This window comes from Antedon mediterranea, chromosome 5 (assembly GCF_964355755.1).
Source record: "Antedon mediterranea chromosome 5, ecAntMedi1.1, whole genome shotgun sequence".
Taxonomy (NCBI): Eukaryota; Metazoa; Echinodermata; class Crinoidea; order Comatulida; family Antedonidae; genus Antedon; species Antedon mediterranea.
Genome location: NC_092674.1, coordinates 17,232,505 through 17,251,206, shown reverse-complemented (window position 1 = coordinate 17,251,206; position 18,702 = coordinate 17,232,505). Strand labels below are relative to the sequence as shown.

General features: G+C 34.4%; 1 protein-coding gene across 1 annotated transcript; it reads left to right on the top strand.

The window, feature by feature from the left end:
• The first annotated feature begins 12,731 nt into the window (after window positions 1-12,731).
• On the top strand, window positions 12,732-13,826 carry LOC140049751 (uncharacterized). Its single transcript, XM_072094700.1, has one exon. It carries the CDS (start codon window positions 12,732-12,734, stop codon window positions 13,824-13,826), a length of 1,095 nt encoding a protein of 364 aa, XP_071950801.1.
• Window positions 13,827-18,702: the final 4,876 nt, after the last annotated feature.

The window sequence follows — 18,702 nt, the reverse complement described above, 5'->3', positions numbered from 1 at the left end:
AAAATCAAAATTCAACAGTGTGGCGTGTTGACCGCGAATTACTAACAATACCATCTTTCCCACTACACCTGCAAAAACTCATTTGCATAATAACAAACGGCATACCAAACTACGGTGAGACATACATTCTCTTCTAAACACGTAATGAAGATAAATTAATTTCTTTTTACATTAAATTGAGGGCGATAAACATAAAATTTACGAGATCAAATACATGTAGCGAAAGCCAAGACAAATTTAAAAATGTGCTCTCCCTGCCTCAGCACTAAGGCCCTGCCACAGCCTTGGGGTCGTTTACACCACATCATCACTAGATGCATTGCTAGTGCCTTCTCAAGATGTGTGGTGGAAAGGGGACGTAAATTCTGTGAACCCCAAACGCAGTTGGTCGCATACCTTTAACTTTATTCCACCGACCAGCGTGGGAATCGAACCCACGACATACGTGTTGTCAACACGACGCTCAGTCGTCTGAGCTAACTTGCCATTTTGGTTTTAACAAGGTTAATATGATATTTATGACGTAATGATGAATTGCGTAATACACTTATAAATAGACTATTAAAACTGTTCTGTCGTGTACTACTTTATGGCATAACGGGTAATGCTCAGTTTTGAGTGCTCCCAGTAGTGGGTTCGAACCTGTAAAGATTTTTTTTTTATTTGAAAATAAATATTGTTTTTGAAAGTGAGATATTTTGAGGGGTTGTAAATGTCAGGCCTAAACAATTGGACCTTTTTTAAAATCAGAAACAAAGTTGCATGGCATTATTTTCCAATGATTGATCATTCATTTTTATATAAATAGACTATCTTCAGTCATCTACTGGTTTGTGGCGTAACGGGTAATGCTCAGGTTTGAGTGCTCTCCATAGTGGGTTCGAACCTGTACGGGATTTTTTTTTCTTTTTTTATTATTGCTCTCAGCAGTGGGTTCGAACCTATAGGGGTATTTTTTTTCTTTTTTTTTAATTGAAAATAAATATTGTTTTTGAAAGTGAGATATTTTGAGGGTTGTAAATGTCAAGCCTAAATAAAATAAGTGGACCTTTTTTAAAATGAGAAACAAAGTTACGTAACATTATTTTTCATTGATTGATCATTCATTTCATATAAATAGACTATTATGATCTCGTCAGTCATCTACTGGCTTGTGGCGTAACCGGTAATGCTCATGTTTGAGTTCGCTCAGTAGTGGGTTTGAATCTCTTCGGATATTTTTTTTCTTTTTTATTTTTAATTGAAATTAAATATTGTTTTTGAAAGTGAGTTATTTTGAGGGTTGTAAATGTCAGGCCTAAACAAGTGGACCTTTTTTAAAATCAGAAACAAAGTTGCATGGCATTATTTTTCATTGATTGATTATTAATTTCATATTATCAGCTCTTCAGTCATCTACTGGTTTGTGGCGTCAGTGGTAATACCCAGGTTTGAGTGCTCTCAGTAGCGGGTTTCAACCTCCAGGGATATTGCTTCTTTTTCTTATTGAAAATAAATATTTTTTTTGAAAATGAGATATTTTGAGGGTTGTAAATGTCAGGCCTAAACAAATGGATCTTTTTTAAAATCAGAAACAAAGTTGCATGGCATTATTTTTCATTGATTGATCATTAATTTCATATTATCAGCTCTTCAGTCATCTACTGGTTTGTGGCGTAACGGGTAATACCCAGGTTTGAGTGCTCTCAGTAGCGTGTTCCAACCTCTAGGGATATTTCTTTTTTTTTTTTTATTGAAAATAAATATTTTGTTTGAAAATGAGATATTTTGAGGGTTGTAAATGTCAGGCCTAAACAAACGGATCTTTTTTTCAATCAGAAACAAAGTTGCATGGCATTATTTTTCATTGATTGATCATTCATTTCATATAAATAGACTATTATCAGCTCTTCAGTTATCTACTGGTTTGTGGCGTAACGGGTAATGCTCATGTTTGAGTGCTCTCAGCAGTGGGTTCGAACCTACACGGGAATTTTTTTTTCTTTTTTTTTTAATTGAAAATAAATATTGTTTTTGAAAATGAGATATTTTGAGGGTTGTAAATGCCAGGCCTAAACAAGTGGACCTTTTTTAAAATCAGAAACAAAGTTGCATGGCATTATTTTTCATTGATTTATCATCTATTTCATATAAATAGACTATTATCAGCTCTTCAGTCATCTATTGGTTTGCGGTGTATTTTTTTTCTTTTTTTTGTATTTGAAAATAAATATTGTTTTTGAAAGTGAGATATTGTTATAGTTATAAATGTCAGGCCTAAACAAGTGGACCTTTTTTAAAATCAGAAACAAAGTTTCATAACATTATTTTTCATTGATTGATCATTCATTTCATATAAATAGACTATTATCAGCTCTTCAGTCATCTACTGGTTTGTGTCGTAACGGGTAATACTCAGATTTGAGTGCTCTCAGTAGTGGGTTCGAACCTCTAGGCTCTTTTTTTTTTTTTTTAATTGAAAATAAATATTGTTTTTGAAAGTGAGATATTTTGAGGGTTGTAAATGTCAGGCCTAAACAAGTGGACATTTTTTTAAATCAGAAACAAAGTTGCATGGCATTATTTTTCATTGATTGATCATCTATTTCATATAAATAGACTATTATCAGCTCTTCAGTCGTCTACTGGTTTGCGGCGTAACGGGTAATGCTCAGGCTTGAGTGATTTCAATAGTGGGTTCGAACTTCTAGGGATATTTTTTTTTCTTTTTGTTGTATTTGAAAATAAATATTGTTTTTGAAAGTGAGATATTGTTATAGTTGTAAATGTCAGGCCTAAACAAGTGGACCTTTTTTAAAATCAGAAACAAACTTGCATAACATTATTTTTCATTGATTGATCATTCATTTCATATTATCAGCTCTTCAGTCATCTACTGGTTTGTGGCGTAACGGGTAATACCCAGGTTTGAGTGCTCTTAGTAGCGGTGTTCGAACCTCTAGGGATATTTCTTTTTTTTTTTTATTGAAAATAAATATTTTGTTTGAAAATGAGATATTTTGAGGGTTGTAAATGTCAGGCCTAAACAAACGGATCTTTTTTTCAATCAGAAACAAAGTTGCATGGCATTATTTTTCATTGATTGATCATTCATTTCATTTCATATAAATAGACTATTATCAGCTCTTCAGTCATCTACTGGTTTGTGGCGTAACGGGTAATGCTCAGGTTTGAGCGCTCTCAGCAGTGGGTTCGAACCTACACGGGTATATTTTTTTCTTTTTTTTTTAATTGAAAATAAATATTGTTTTTGAAAGTGAGATATTTTGAGGGTTGTAAATGTCAGGCCTAAACAAGTGGACCTTTTATAAAATCAGAAACAAAGTTGCATGGCATTATTTTTCATTGATTGATAATTCATTACATATAAATAGACTATTATCAGCTATTCAGTCATCTACTGGTTTGTGGCGTAACGGGTAATGCTCAAGTTTGAGCGCTCTCAGCAGTGGGTTCGAACCTACACGGGTATTTTTTTTCTTTTTTTTTTAATTGAAAATAAATATTATTTTTGAAAGTGAAATATTTTGAGGGTTGTAAATGTCAGGCCTAAACAAGTGGACATTTTTTTAAATCAGAAACAAAGTTGCATGGCATTATTTTTCATTGATTGATCATCTATTTCATATAAATAGACTATTATCAGCTCTTCAGTCATCTATTGGTTTGCGGTGTATTTTTTTTCTTTTTTTTTGTATTTGAAAATAAATATTGTTTTTGAAAGTGAGATATTGTTATAGTTGTAAATGTCAGGCCTAAACAAGTGGACCTTTTTTAAAATCAGAAACAAAGTTGCAAAACATTATTTTTCATTGATTGATCATTCATTTCATATTATCAGCTCTTCAGCCATCTACTGGTTTGTGGCGTAACGGGTAATACCCAGGTTTGAGTGCTCTCAGTAGCGGGTTCGAACCTCTAGGGATATATCTTTTCTTTTCTTTTTTTAATTGAAAATAAATATTTTGTTTGAAAATGAGATATTTTGAGAGTTGTAAATATCAGGTCTAAAGAAGTTGACCTTTTTTTAAATCAGAAACAAAGTTGCATGGCATTATTTTTCATTGATTGATCATTAATTTCATATTATCAGCTCTTCAGCCATCTACTGGTTTGTGGCGTAACGGGTAATACCCAGGTTTGAATGCTCTCAGTAGCGGGTTCCAACTTTTAGGGATATTGATTTTTTTTTTTATTTGAAAATAAATATTGTTTTTGAAAGTGAGATATTGTTATAGTTGTAAATGTCAGGCCTAAACAAGTGGACCTTTTTTAAAATCAGAAACAAAGTTGCATAACATTATTTTTGATTGATTGATCATTCATTTCATATTATCAGCTCTTCAGTCATCTACTGGTTTGTAGCGTAACGGGTAATACACAGGTTTGAGTGCTCTCAGTAGCGGGTTCCAACCTCTAGGGATATTGCTTTTTTTTCTTATTGAAAAGAAAATTTTTTTTTTGAAAATGAGATATTTTGAGGGTTGTAAATGTCAGGCCTAAACAAACGGATCTTTTTTTCAATCAGAAACAAAGTTGCATGGCATTATTTTTCATTGATTGATCATTCATTTCATATTAATAAACTATTATCAGCTCTTCAGTTATCTACTGGTTTGTGGCGTAACGGGTAATGCTCAGGTTTGAGTGCTCTCAGCAGTGGGTTCGAACATATACGGTTATTTTTTTTATTTTTTTTTTAATTGAAAATAAATATTGTTTTTGAAAGTGAGATATTTTGAGGGTTGTAAATGTCAGGCCTAAACAAGTGGACCTTTTTTAAAATCAGAAACAAAGTTGCATGGCATTATTTTTCATTGATTTATCATCTATTTCATATAAATAGACTATTATCAGCTCTTCAGTCATCTATTGGTTTGCGGTGTATTTTTTTTCTTTTTTTTGTATTTGAAAATAAATATTGTTTTTGAAAGTGAGATATTGTTATAGTTGTAAATGTCAGGCCTAAACAAGTGGACCTTTTTTAAAATCAGAAACAAAGTTTCATAACATTATTTTTCATTGATTGATCATTCATTTCATATAAATAGACTATTATCAGCTCTTCAGTCATCTACTGGTTTGTGTCGTAACGGGTAATACTCAGATTTGAGTGCTCTCAGTAGTGGGTTCGAACCTCTAGGCTCTTTTTTTTTTTTTTTAATTGAAAATAAATATTGTTTTTGAAAGTGAGATATTTTGAGGGTTGTAAATGTCAGGCCTAAACAAGTGGACATTTTTTAAAATCAGAAACAAAGTTGCATGGCATTATTTTTCATTGATTGATCATCTATTTCATATAAATAGACTATTATCAGCTCTTCAGTCGTCTACTGGTTTGCGGCGTAACGGGTAATGCTCAGGCTTGAGTGATTTCAATAGTGGGTTCGAACTTCTAGGGATATTTTTTTTTCTTTTTGTTGTATTTGAAAATAAATATTGTTTTTGAAAGTGAGATATTGTTATAGTTGTAAATGTCAGGCCTAAACAAGTGGACCTTTTTTAAAATCAGAAACAAACTTGCATAACATTATTTTTCATTGATTGATCATTCATTTCATATTATCAGCTCTTCAGTCATCTACTGGTTTGTGGCGTAACGGGTAATACCCAGGTTTGAGTGCTCTTAGTAGCGGTGTTCGAACCTCTAGGGATATTTCTTTTTTTTTTTTATTGAAAATAAATATTTTGTTTGAAAATGAGATATTTTGAGGGTTGTAAATGTCAGGCCTAAACAAACGGATCTTTTTTTCAATCAGAAACAAAGTTGCATGGCATTATTTTTCATTGATTGATCATTCATTTCATTTCATATAAATAGACTATTATCAGCTCTTCAGTCATCTACTGGTTTGTGGCGTAACGGGTAATGCTCAGGTTTGAGCGCTCTCAGCAGTGGGTTCGAACCTACACGGGTATATTTTTTTCTTTTTTTTTTAATTGAAAATAAATATTGTTTTTGAAAGTGAGATATTTTGAGGGTTGTAAATGTCAGGCCTAAACAAGTGGACCTTTTATAAAATCAGAAACAAAGTTGCATGGCATTATTTTTCATTGATTGATAATTCATTACATATAAATAGACTATTATCAGCTATTCAGTCATCTACTGGTTTGTGGCGTAACGGGTAATGCTCAAGTTTGAGCGCTCTCAGCAGTGGGTTCGAACCTACACGGGTATTTTTTTTCTTTTTTTTTTAATTGAAAATAAATATTATTTTTGAAAGTGAAATATTTTGAGGGTTGTAAATGTCAGGCCTAAACAAGTGGACATTTTTTTAAATCAGAAACAAAGTTGCATGGCATTATTTTTCATTGATTGATCATCTATTTCATATAAATAGACTATTATCAGCTCTTCAGTCATCTATTGGTTTGCGGTGTATTTTTTTTCTTTTTTTTTTGTATTTGAAAATAAATATTGTTTTTGAAAGTGAGATATTGTTATAGTTGTAAATGTCAGGCCTAAACAAGTGGACCTTTTTTAAAATCAGAAACAAAGTTGCAAAACATTATTTTTCATTGATTGATCATTCATTTCATATTATCAGCTCTTCAGCCATCTACTGGTTTGTGGCGTAACGGGTAATACCCAGGTTTGAGTGCTCTCAGTAGCGGGTTCGAACCTCTAGGGATATATCTTTTCTTTTCTTTTTTTAATTGAAAATAAATATTTTGTTTGAAAATGAGATATTTTGAGAGTTGTAAATATCAGGTCTAAAGAAGTTGACCTTTTTTTAAATCAGAAACAAAGTTGCATGGCATTATTTTTCATTGATTGATCATTAATTTCATATTATCAGCTCTTCAGCCATCTACTGGTTTGTGGCGTAACGGGTAATACCCAGGTTTGAATGCTCTCAGTAGCGGGTTCCAACTTTTAGGGATATTGATTTTTTTTTTTATTTGAAAATAAATATTATTTTTGAAAGTGAGATATTGTTATAGTTGTAAATGTCAGGCCTAAACAAGTGGACCTTTTTTAAAATCAGAAACAAAGTTGCATAACATTATTTTTGATTGATTGATCATTCATTTCATATTATCAGCTCTTCAGTCATCTACTGGTTTGTAGCGTAACGGGTAATACACAGGTTTGAGTGCTCTCAGTAGCGGGTTCCAACCTCTAGGGATATTGCTTTTTTTTCTTATTGAAAAGAAAATTTTTTTTTTGAAAATGAGATATTTTGAGGGTTGTAAATGTCAGGCCTAAACAAACGGATCTTTTTTTCAATCAGAAACAAAGTTGCATGGCATTATTTTTCATTGATTGATCATTCATTTCATATTAATAAACTATTATCAGCTCTTCAGTTATCTACTGGTTTGTGGCGTAACGGGTAATGCTCAGGTTTGAGTGCTCTCAGCAGTGGGTTCGAACATATACGGTTATTTTTTTTATTTTTTTTTTAATTGAAAATAAATATTGTTTTTGAAAGTGAGATATTTTGAGGGTTGTAAATGTCAGGCCTAAACAAGTGGACCTTTTTTAAAATCAGAAACAAAGTTGCATGGCATTGTTTTTCATTGATTGATCATCTATTTCATATAAATAGACTATTATCAGCTCTTCAGTCATCTACTGGTTTGCGGCGTAACGGGTAATGCTCAGGTTTGAGTGATTTCAATAGTGAGTTCGAACTTCTAGGGATATTTTTTTTCTTTTTTTTGTATTTGAAAATAAATATTGTTTTTGAAAGTGAGATATTGTTATAGTTGTAAATGTCAGGCCTAAACAAGTGGACCTTTTTTAAAATCAGAAACAAAGTTGCATAACATTATTTTTCATTGATTGATCATTCATTTCATATTATCAGCTCTTCAGTCATCTACTGGTTTGTAGCGTAACGGGTAATACCCAGGTTTGAGTGCTCTCAGTAGCGGGTTCCAACCTCTAGGGATATTGCTTTTTTTTTCTTATTGAAAAGAAAATTTTTTTTTGAAAATGAGATATTTTGAGTGTTGTAAATGTCAGGCCTAAACAAACGGATCTTTTTTTCAATCAGAAACAAAGTTGCATGGCATTATTTTTCATTGATTGATCATTCATTTCATATAAATAAACTATTATCAGCTCTTCAGTTATCTACTGGTTTGTGGCGTAACGGGTAATGCTCAGATTTGAGTGCTCTCAGCAATGGGTTCGAACATATCCTGTTATTTTTTTTATTTATTTTTTTAATTGAAAATAAATATTGTTTTTGAAAGTGAGATATTTTGAGGGTTGTAAATATCAGGCCTAAACAAGTGGACCTTTTTTAAAATCAGAAACAAAGTTGCATGGCATTGTTTTTCATTGATTGATCATCTATTTCATATAAATAGATTATTATCAGCTCTTCAGTCATCTACTGGTTTGTGGCGTAACGGGTAATGAGATATTTTGAGGGTTTTAAATGTCAGGCCTAAACAAGTGGACCTTTTTTAAAATCAGAAACAAAGTTGCATGGCATTATTTTTCATTGATTGATCATTAATTTCATATAAATAGACTATTATCAGCTCCTCAGTCATCTACTGGTTTGTGGCGTAACGAGTAATACTCAGGTCTGAGTGCTCTCAGTAGTGGGTTCGAACCTTTAGGGATATTTCTTTTTTCTTTTTTTTTTAATTGTAAATAAATATTGTTTTTGAAAGTGAGATATTTTGAGGGTTGTAAATGCCAGGCCTAAACAAGTGGACCTTTTTTAAAATCAGAAGCAAAGTGGCATAGCATTATTTTTCATTGATTTATTATTAATTTCATATAAATAGAGTATTATTAGCTCTTCAGTCATCTACTGGTTTGTGGCGTACCAGGTAATGCTCAAGTTTGAGTGCTCGCAGTAGTGGGTTCGCACCTCTAAGGATATTTTTATTTATTTTTTTTTAAATTGAAAATAAATATTGTTTTTGAAAGTGAGATTGTAAATGTCAGGCCTAAACAAGTGGACCTTTTTTAAAATCAGAAACAAAGTTGCATGGCATTATTTTTCATTGATTGATCTTTAATTTCATATAAATAGACTATTATCAGCTCCTCAATTATCTACTGGTTTGTGGCGTAACGGGTAATACTCAGATCTGAGTGCTCTCAGTAGTGGGTTCGAACCTCTGGGGATATTTCTTTTTTTTTTTTTTTTTAATTGAAAATAAATATTTTTTTTTGAAAATGAGATATTTTGAGGGTTGTAAATGTCAGGCCTAAAGAAGTGGACCTTTTTTAAAATCAGAAACAAAGTTGCATGGCATTATTTTTCATTGATTGATCATTAATTTCATATTATCAGCTCTTCAGTCATCTACTGGTTTGTGGCGTAACGGGTAATACCCAGGTTAGAGTGATCTCAGTAGCGGGTTCCAACTTCTAGGGATATTGCTATTTTTTTTTTATTTGAAAATAAATATTGTTTTTGAAAGTGAGATATTGTTATAGTTGTAAATGTCAGGCCTAAACAAGTGGACCTTTTTTAAAATCAGAAACAAAGTTGCATAACATTATTTTTCATTGATTGGTCATTCATTTCATATTATCAGCTCTTCAGTCATCTACTGGTTTGTGGCGTAACGGGTAATACCCAGGTTTGAGTGCTCTCAGTAGCGGGTTCGAACCTCTAGGGATATTTCTTTTTTCTTTTTTTTTTAATTGAAAATAAATATTTTGTTTGAAAATGAGATATTTTGAGGGTTGTAAATGTCAGGTCTAAAGAAGTGGACCTTTTTTAAAATCAGAAACAAAGTTGCATGGCATTATTTTTCATTGATTGATCATTAATTTCATATTATCAGCTCTTCAGTCATCTACTGGTTTGTGGCGTAACGGGTAATACCCAGGTTTGAGTGCTCTCAGTAGCGGGTTCCAACTTTTAGGGATATTGCTTTTTTTTTCTTATTGAAAAGAAAAATTTTTTTTTTAAATGAGATATTTTGAGGGTTGTAAATATCAGACCTAAACAAACCGATCTTTTTTTCAATCAGAAACCAAGTTGCATGACATTATTTTTCATTGATTGATCATTCATTTCATATAAATAAGAACATTTTTCACCAAATGAAAGATGGGTTTGTGTCGATAGAGTTCAGGAATGTTCCCAAGGGTTCTGTTATTGCTTTTACCTTTTGAGAAAGTCGTGTACTTTTGACCCAAGGGCGTTCAGGGGGAATATTTTGTATAAGTGTTTAATGGCTTTTACCTTCGAGAAGGTCATGTCTTTGACCCATTGGCGTTCAAGGGATATTTTGTATAAGTGTTTTAGTAATGTACATTCTTTTCCTTTTGCCTTCCTTCGGACCAACACGTCAATAAATTGTTGTTGTACCGTACATGACGTCGGTCCACCTTCGCTTATTATAAAACTTGTGTTCAGTTTTTACTCATAACTTTTCGCAATTTTAGTGCTGATCCTGAACGAGTTTCTAACAATTTTGATATTTTATAAGAGGAACATTCGAGTAAAAAATCATCATTTTGCAATATCAGTGTGATTTATTCCTGAACGAGTTTATAACACTTCGGATAGTTCCATATAGCAGAAATATTGACTAGAAAAGTAAGTGATCAAACATTTCTTATAGTTATCCTACAAAATTGTGGACATTTCTGTATGTATAATGGCCACGGAAACGATTCAAATAAGCCTGTTCGGACACTCCTTCGTCAGACGGTTAAAATCATACTGTGAGGAATTTGAATTTACAGGCCTACGCCTACATTCTAAAATCGATAAACTTATATATTGTGCAAAAGGTTCAAAGGAGGTGCTAAAGTGTACAACTTCCCTCGTTTACTAAATTCTCTGCCAAAATCATCGGACATTATATCCATCTCGGCGAGAATGACATTGGGGATTGTTCAAATAATTCGATTGTACAAAAATATGTTTGTTTACTTGACCGAATATCTTAAGTTTGGTGTCGAATGCAGCCATGTGTTGGTCAGCCAATTGCTTAAACGGCACCCCAGTCGAGTGGGGCATGTATTTAATGACACAGTTGTGGATAATTATCGCCAACTAAAGTATATTCACGCAAATGATGCCGTAGTAACCTACTGGAAACAAAGAAGGCTATGGAATGACTGGTCCCAATTACATTTGTATGATGGCGTGCAAAACAGCCTGGCAGACGGTCCGTGCATATCGGTACATCTCCGACGACCGTTCTTGAGTACAGTTAGTGGAGGAATGTCTGCTGAGGAAAGTTACGAGGCCAGTATAGATACCACATTTTTGCTATATTATTATAATAAATTTGCATTTGGGCGATTTACTTGTGTTGCCTTCGGGCTATACTATTATATTATACCACATTCGGGCCAGTTTATATCGCCCCGAGCTTTATGTTGCCTCAGCTTACAAGGCTGTTTATGTTGCCTCCGGGCTATTTATATTGCCTCCGGGGTATTTATATTGCCTCCGGGCTAGTTGTATTGCCTCCGGGCCATTTGTATTGCCTCCGGGCTATTTATATTGCCTTCGGGCTAGTTGCATTGCCTCCGGACGGTCTTGCCTCCGGGCTATTTGTATTGCCTCCGGGCTATTTATGTTGCCTCCGGGCTATTTATATTGCCTCCGGGCTATTTATATTTCCTCCTGGCTAGTTGTATTGCCTCCGGGCTATTGTTATATTGTATTTCTCGAGGGCATATACTGCCTCCGGGATATTTGTGTTGGCTTTGGGCTAATTTTAATGCCTCCGGGCTAATTCTATCAGCTGTGTATCGGTTGATGGCGTCGTCACACTAATAACATGAATTTATGTTGTTTTACATACCTTTTTAGATACAATGCCTAAAGCCAAACCTAGCCGTTCAGCATCTAAGGCTGCGGCAGCAACCAAGAAATCTACAACAGCTCGTAATGCAAGTTCGCTTCAAATCGACTACACCAAATTGGCTGCCGAGGTGGCAAAGGTGATGCAAACAGAAGCCACCAACCACCAACTGCCAGAACATCAGTCATCTAATGTACCTAACACGACCACAGTTCCACATGAACCTACGGTATCACATGAACCTGACAATCCACTGATCCCCACAACTAGTATTGTTGATCAAGTTTCAGATGGTGAGGTAGCGGCACTAAGCGTTTTGTCAATGTCCGACTCAATAGAATTGGGCAATAATGTTACGGCAGCCGTAAAAAATAAGATTTGGACTGACACATACATTGACTTCAGGGTACTACTCAACAACGAGATAGAATCGTCTGGCTTCTCCTTTGTGGTGGTCGACAAACATCTTAAGTTAGACAATGACAATAACAAAAAGAAAGTTTTATCTATTACAGAATGGATGCGTGCGTTTATGGTGTACATGTCTATTTTTATCAAAAAATCACCGACCGAGTGCTCGGCTTTGATAAAATATGCCAGTAATATTCTCGAGCTCCATGCCTTAGGGAATGTCAACTGGCGATCGTATGATGAAGGCTTCCGAAGAGCACGACAAGGTGCTCGTTTGAAGTGGGAAATCCTCCATCCCGAACTTATGTTAAAACTAGCGTCATTTGGAAATGTTAACTCCAAAGGTAACTCTCGTTTCCCAGGTCAACATAATTTTCGTCGGCAACGGGTATGCTACGCATTTAACGCCGGACAACCATGACAAGCCCAAAACTGTATTTACGCCCACATATGTTCCATTTGCCGATACACACATCCTCGGACACAATGCCTTAAGAAAAGTCCGGGAGACAGCGGCCAATCCGGGCGCCGAAATAATTTCCAAGCGAGAACGACTTCCAACTCCGGTAATGGTAAATGAATTGAAACGGTTTTTAGTGGGTTACGAGCGTGAGCTTTATCGGGAAATAGTTAATGGATTCGAATTTGGTTTTCGCCTTCTTTGCGCAAATCCTCCTACCCCAGGGGTTGCACGTAATCACCTGAGTGCTATACAACTTCCTGAACAAATAGAAGAATTTATAACAAAAGGTTTGAACCTCGGTAGGTTAGCCGGTCCATTCTCGTCACCTCCGCTCAACAATTTTGTTAGTTCGCCCTTAGGGGTTGTACCAAAAGCTGAATCGGGTAAGTTCCGGATTATCCAGGACTTATCGTACCCGCGCGGGGCCTCGGTCAATTCTGGAATTCCGCACGATGCGTCCCAAGTTAGTTACGACACCATTGATGTCGTAATTAACTTGGTGTTAAAAAACGGGCCCGGTTCTTTAATGGCAAAAACCGACATCGAGGATGCGTTTCGTATCATTCCAATCCACCCTTGCGATTATCACCTTTTGGGTTTCTCGTGGAATAATAAATACTACTACGATCGCTGTCTTCCGATGGGGGCCAGTCGTTCATGTAGCATTTTTGAATCGTTCAGTACAGCATTAGTTTGGATAATGCGTACAAAATTTAATATCCCGGATATATCTCATATCCTGGACGATTTTTTCTTTGTCGGTCCTAAACATTCAAATCTTTGTCAAAATGCACTTACTAATTTCATCTCCCTTTGTAACACACTTGGGGTACCCATTAAAGATTCGAAGACCGTTTTTCCAACTACAGTCATTGTGATATACGGCATAGAGGTGGATTCTGTTTCCATGGAATGTCGTTTACCTATGTCAAAAATTACGAAGACAATCACTAAAATTAACCAATTTTTAGCCAGGAAGAAAGTTACGCTGCGCGACATGCAGTCGATGGTCGGCCTGCTGAATTACGCCTGTAGCGTGGTGCTACCAGGTAGAGCCTTTTTACGCCGTCTTATAAATCTCCTATCCTTAGCGAAACATCCAAATCATTTTATTCGCCTGTCGCGCGAGGTAAAAGACGATTTACATGTGGCTAGGTTTTCTCGAATCCTTCAACGGGAAAGCCCTAATTCTTCCACATAACTGGTTTAATTCTACTACGCTACGACTATATAACGATGCAGCGGCATCCATCGGATGCGCAGCCGTTTTCCACAATAAGTGGTTCTTTATTAAATGGAGTAGTACGTTTAATGGTCTGTCAATCGCGGTGCTTGAATTATTTCCCATAGTCATAGCAATGGAAGTTTGGGGCTCGGAACTGGCAAACCACCGAATTTTATTTCGCTGTGATAATTCAGCGGTTGTGGCTGTTATCAACAAGAAATCTGCTAAAGATACCTTGCTTTTGCGACTTCTACGACGTTTAGTATTAATTTGCCTCCGCCATAATATCCACTTCCGTGCAACGCACATTCCCGGCGTCGATAATGTTTTGGCGGATCTTTTATCAAGGGGGGAAATTTCACGTGCCCAAAAACTTTTTCCAGATATAAATACACTTCCGTTCATAGTCCCACCATGTCAGATTTACATTTAGCTTTCACTAATACCGACGCACTAATGTATTTGTTTGAGCTGTGGCTCGCAAAGCATGTCTTTTCATTACAACATTCGTAGTTCAGGCAGACCTATTGAGCACAGCTCTGGGTCTATTAACTAAACAGATACAAACCTATGCATTTATTTCGATATACTTTTCTGGGCGGAACCCTCTCTGCGAGTCGGGTTTTTGGCGTGTGTGCCCATAATAATTATATCTCAATTTGATTATGTATATTAATTCTACGATATGTTAGTTACGATTCTGTATAGACCTATAACTTTTATATTATATTATCGGTTATTTTACAAGTATATTAATGGTGCGTTTTCTATATAACAATGGGGAATGCTAATTGTTAATACTATATATTCAACAGGGGCAGCCTTCACGTAATGTAAGGTATTAGATGTAATATCAATACCATAACCTACATAATGTAATGGTGGCTGCCCCCTTTGTTATTATTACAGTAGTTTTACATTATATATTTAGTTATTTCGTCATTTAATAATAAATGACATTTTCCATCCATTTCGGTGTTTTGTTTCCTTTGTTTTGTCCTGGACTCTGTTGACACAAAAGAACATTTTTTCACCAAATGAAAGATGGGTTTGTGTCGATAGAGTTCAGGAATGTTCCCAAGGGTTCTGTTATTGCTTTTACCTTTTGAGAAGGTCGTGTACTTTTGACCCAAGGGCGTTCAGGGGGAATATTTTGTATAAGTGTTTAATGGCTTTTACCTTCGAGAAGGTCATGTCTTTGACCCATTGGCGTTCAGGGGATATTTTGTATAAGTGTTTTAGTAATGTACATTCTTTTCCTTTTGCCTTCCTTCGGACCAACACGTCAATAAATTGTTGTTCCCTCCATCCACCCCTTCTTTCGACCGTTTCACGATAGAATTAATTAATTATCTCAATTTTTGTTATGTGTTCGTGTGCACGGCGTGTGTGCCCATAATAATTATATCTCAATTTGATTATGTATATTAATTCTACGATATGTTAGTTACGATTCTGTATAGACCTATAACTTTTATATTATATTATCGGTTATTTTACAAGTATATTAATGATGCGTTTTCTATATAACAATGGGGAATGCTAATTGTTAATACTATATATTCAACAGGGGCAGCCTTCACGTAATGTAAGGTATTAGATGTAATAACAATACCATAACCTACATAATGCAATGGTGGCTGCCCCCTTTGTTATTATTACAGTAGTTTTACATTATATATTTAGTTATTTCGTCATTTAATAATAATTGACATTTTCCATCCATTTCGGTGTTTTGTTTCCTTTGTTTTGTCCTGGACTCTGTTGACACAAAGACTATTATCAGCTTTTCAGTTATCAACTGGTTTGTGGTGTAACGGGTAATGCTCAGGTTTGAGTGCTCTCAGCAGTGTGTTCGAACATATACGGTTATTTTTTTTCTTTTTTTTTTAATTGAAAATAAATATTGTTTTTGAAAGTGAGATATTTTGAGGGTTGTAAATGTCAGGCCTAAACAAGTGGACCTTTTTTAAAATCAGAAACAAAGTTGCATGGCATTATTTTTCATTGATTGATCATTCATTTCATATTATCAGCTCTTCAGTCAGCTACTGGTTTGTGGCGTAACGGGTAATACCCAGGTTTGAGTGCTCTCAGTAGCGGGTTCCAACCTCTAGGGATTTTGCTTTTTTTTTCTTATTGAAAAGAAATTTTTTTTTTGAAAATGAGATATTTTGAGGGTTGTAAATGTCAGGCCTAAACAAATGGATCTTTTTTCAATCAGAAACAAAGTTGCATGGCATTATTTTTTCATTGATTGATCATTCATTTCATATAAATAGACTATTATCAGCTCTTGAGTTATCTACTGGTTTGGGGCGTAACGGGTAATGCTCAGGTTTGAGTGATTTCAATAGTGGGTTCGAACTTCTAGGGATATTTTTTTTCTTTTTTTTTATTTGAAAATAAATACTGTTTTTGAAAGTGAGATATTGGTATAGTTGTAAATGTCAGGCCTAAACAAGTGGACCTTTTTTAAAATCAGAAACAAAGTTGCATAACATTATTTTTCATTGATTAATCATTTATTTCATTTAAATAGACTATTATCAGCTCTTCACTCACCTACTGGGTTGTGGCGTAACCGGTAATGCTCAGGTTTGAGTTCTCTCAGTAGTGAGTTCGAGCCTCTAGGAATATTTTTTTCTTTTTTTTTTTAATTGAAAATAAATATTGTTTTTGAAGGTGAGATATTTTGAGGGTTGTAAATGTCAGGCCTAAACAAGTGGACCTTTTTTAAAATCAGAAACAAAGTTGCATGGCATTATTTTTCATTGATTGATCATTAATTTCATATTATCAGCTCTTCAGTCAGCTACTGGTTTGTGGCGTAACGGGTAATACCCAGGTTTGAGTGCTCTCAGTAGCGGGTTCCAACCTCTAGGGATTTTTCTTTTTTTTTTCTTATTGAAAAGAAAATTTTTTTTTGAAAATGAGATATTTTGAGGGTTGTAAATGTCAGGCCTAAACAAATGGATCTTTTTTCAATCAGAAACAAAGTTGCATGGCATTATTTTTTCATTGATTGATCATTCATTTCATATAAATAGACTATTATCAGCTCTTGAGTTATCTACTGGTTTGCGGCGTAACGGGTAATGCTCAGGTTTGAGTGATTTCTATAGTGGGTTCGAACTTCTAGGGATATTTTTTATCTTTTTTTTTTTATTTGAAAATAAATACTGTTTTTGAAAGTGAGATATTGTTATAGTTGTAAATGTCAGGCCTAAACAAGTGGACCTTTTTTAAAATCAGAAACAAAGTTGCATAACATTATTTTTCATTGATTAATCATTTATTTCATTTAAATAGACTATTATCAGCTCTTCACTCATCTACTGGGTTGTGGCGTAACCGGTAATGCTCAGGTTTGAGTTCTCTCAGTAGTGAGTTCGAACCTCTAGGAATATTTTTTTCTTTTTTTTTTAATTGAAAATAAATATTGTTTTTGGAAGTGAGAAATTTTGAGGGTTGTAAATGTCAGGCCTAAAGAAGTGGACCTTTTTTTAAAATCAGAAACAAAGTTGCATGGCATTATTTTTCATTGGTTGATCATTAATTTCATATTATCAGCTCTTCAGTCATCTACTGGTTTGTGGCGTAACGGGTAATACCCAGGTTTGAGTGCTCTCAGTAGCGGGTTCCAACTTCTAGGGATATTGCTTATTTTTTTTGCTTTTTTTTTTGAAAATAAATATTGTTTTTGAAAGTGAGATATTGTTCTACTTGTAAATGTCAGGCCTAAACAAACGGATCTTTTTTTCAATCAGAAACAAAGTTGCATGGCCTTATTTTTCATTGATTGATCATTCATTTCATATAAATAGACTATTTTCAGCTCTTCAGTCATCTCCTGGTTTGTGGCGTAACGGGTAATGCTCAGGTTTGAGTGCTCTCAGCAGTGGGTTCGATCCTGTACGGGTATTTTTATTCTTTTTTTTTTTTTATTGGAAATAAATATTGTTTTTGAAAGTAAGATATTTTGAGGGTTGTAAATGCCAGGCCAAAACAAGTGGACCTTTTTTAAAATCAGAAACAAAGTTGCATGGCATTATTTTTCATTGATTTATTATTTATTTCATATAAATAGAGTATTATTAGCTCTTCAGTCATCTACTGGTTTGTGGCGTAGCGGGTAATGCTCAAGTTTGAGTGCTCGCAGTAGTGGGTTCGCACCTCTAACGTTATTTTTATTTATTTTTTTTTTAAATTGAAAATAAATATTGTTTTTGAAAGTGAGATATTTTGAGGGTTGTAAATGTCAGGCCTAAACAAGTGGACCTTTTTTAAAATCAGAAACAAAGTTGCATGGCATTATTTTTCATTGATTGATCATTAATTTTATATAAATAGACTATTATCAGCTCCTCAGTCATCTACTGGTTTGTGGCGAAACGGGTAATACTCAGGTCTGAGCGCTCTCAGTAGTGGGTTCGAACCTCTAGGGATATTTCTTTTTTCTTTTTTTTTTATTGAAAATAAATATTTTTTTTGAAAATGAGATATTTTGAGGGTTGTAAATGTCATGCCTAAAGAAGTGGACCTTTTTTTAAATCAGAAACAAAGTTGCATGGCATTATTTTTCATTGATTGATCATTAATTTCATATTATCAGATCTTCAGTCATCTACTGGTTTGTGGCGTAACGGGTAATACCCAGGTTAGAGTGCTCTCAGTAGCGGGTTCCAACTTCTAGGGATATTGCTATTTTTTTTTTTATTTAAAAATAAATATTGTTTTTGAAAGTGAGATATTGTTATAGTTGTAAATGTCAGGCCTAATCAAGTGGACCTTTTTTAAAATCAGAAACAAAGTTGCATAACATTATTTTTCATTGATTGATCATTCATTT

What these genes read in the sequence shown, in the direction of transcription:
- LOC140049751 (XM_072094700.1), top strand. Translation starts at nt 12,732, where the DNA reads ATGGTAAATGAATTGAAACGGTTTTTAGTGGGTTACGAGCGTGAGCTT.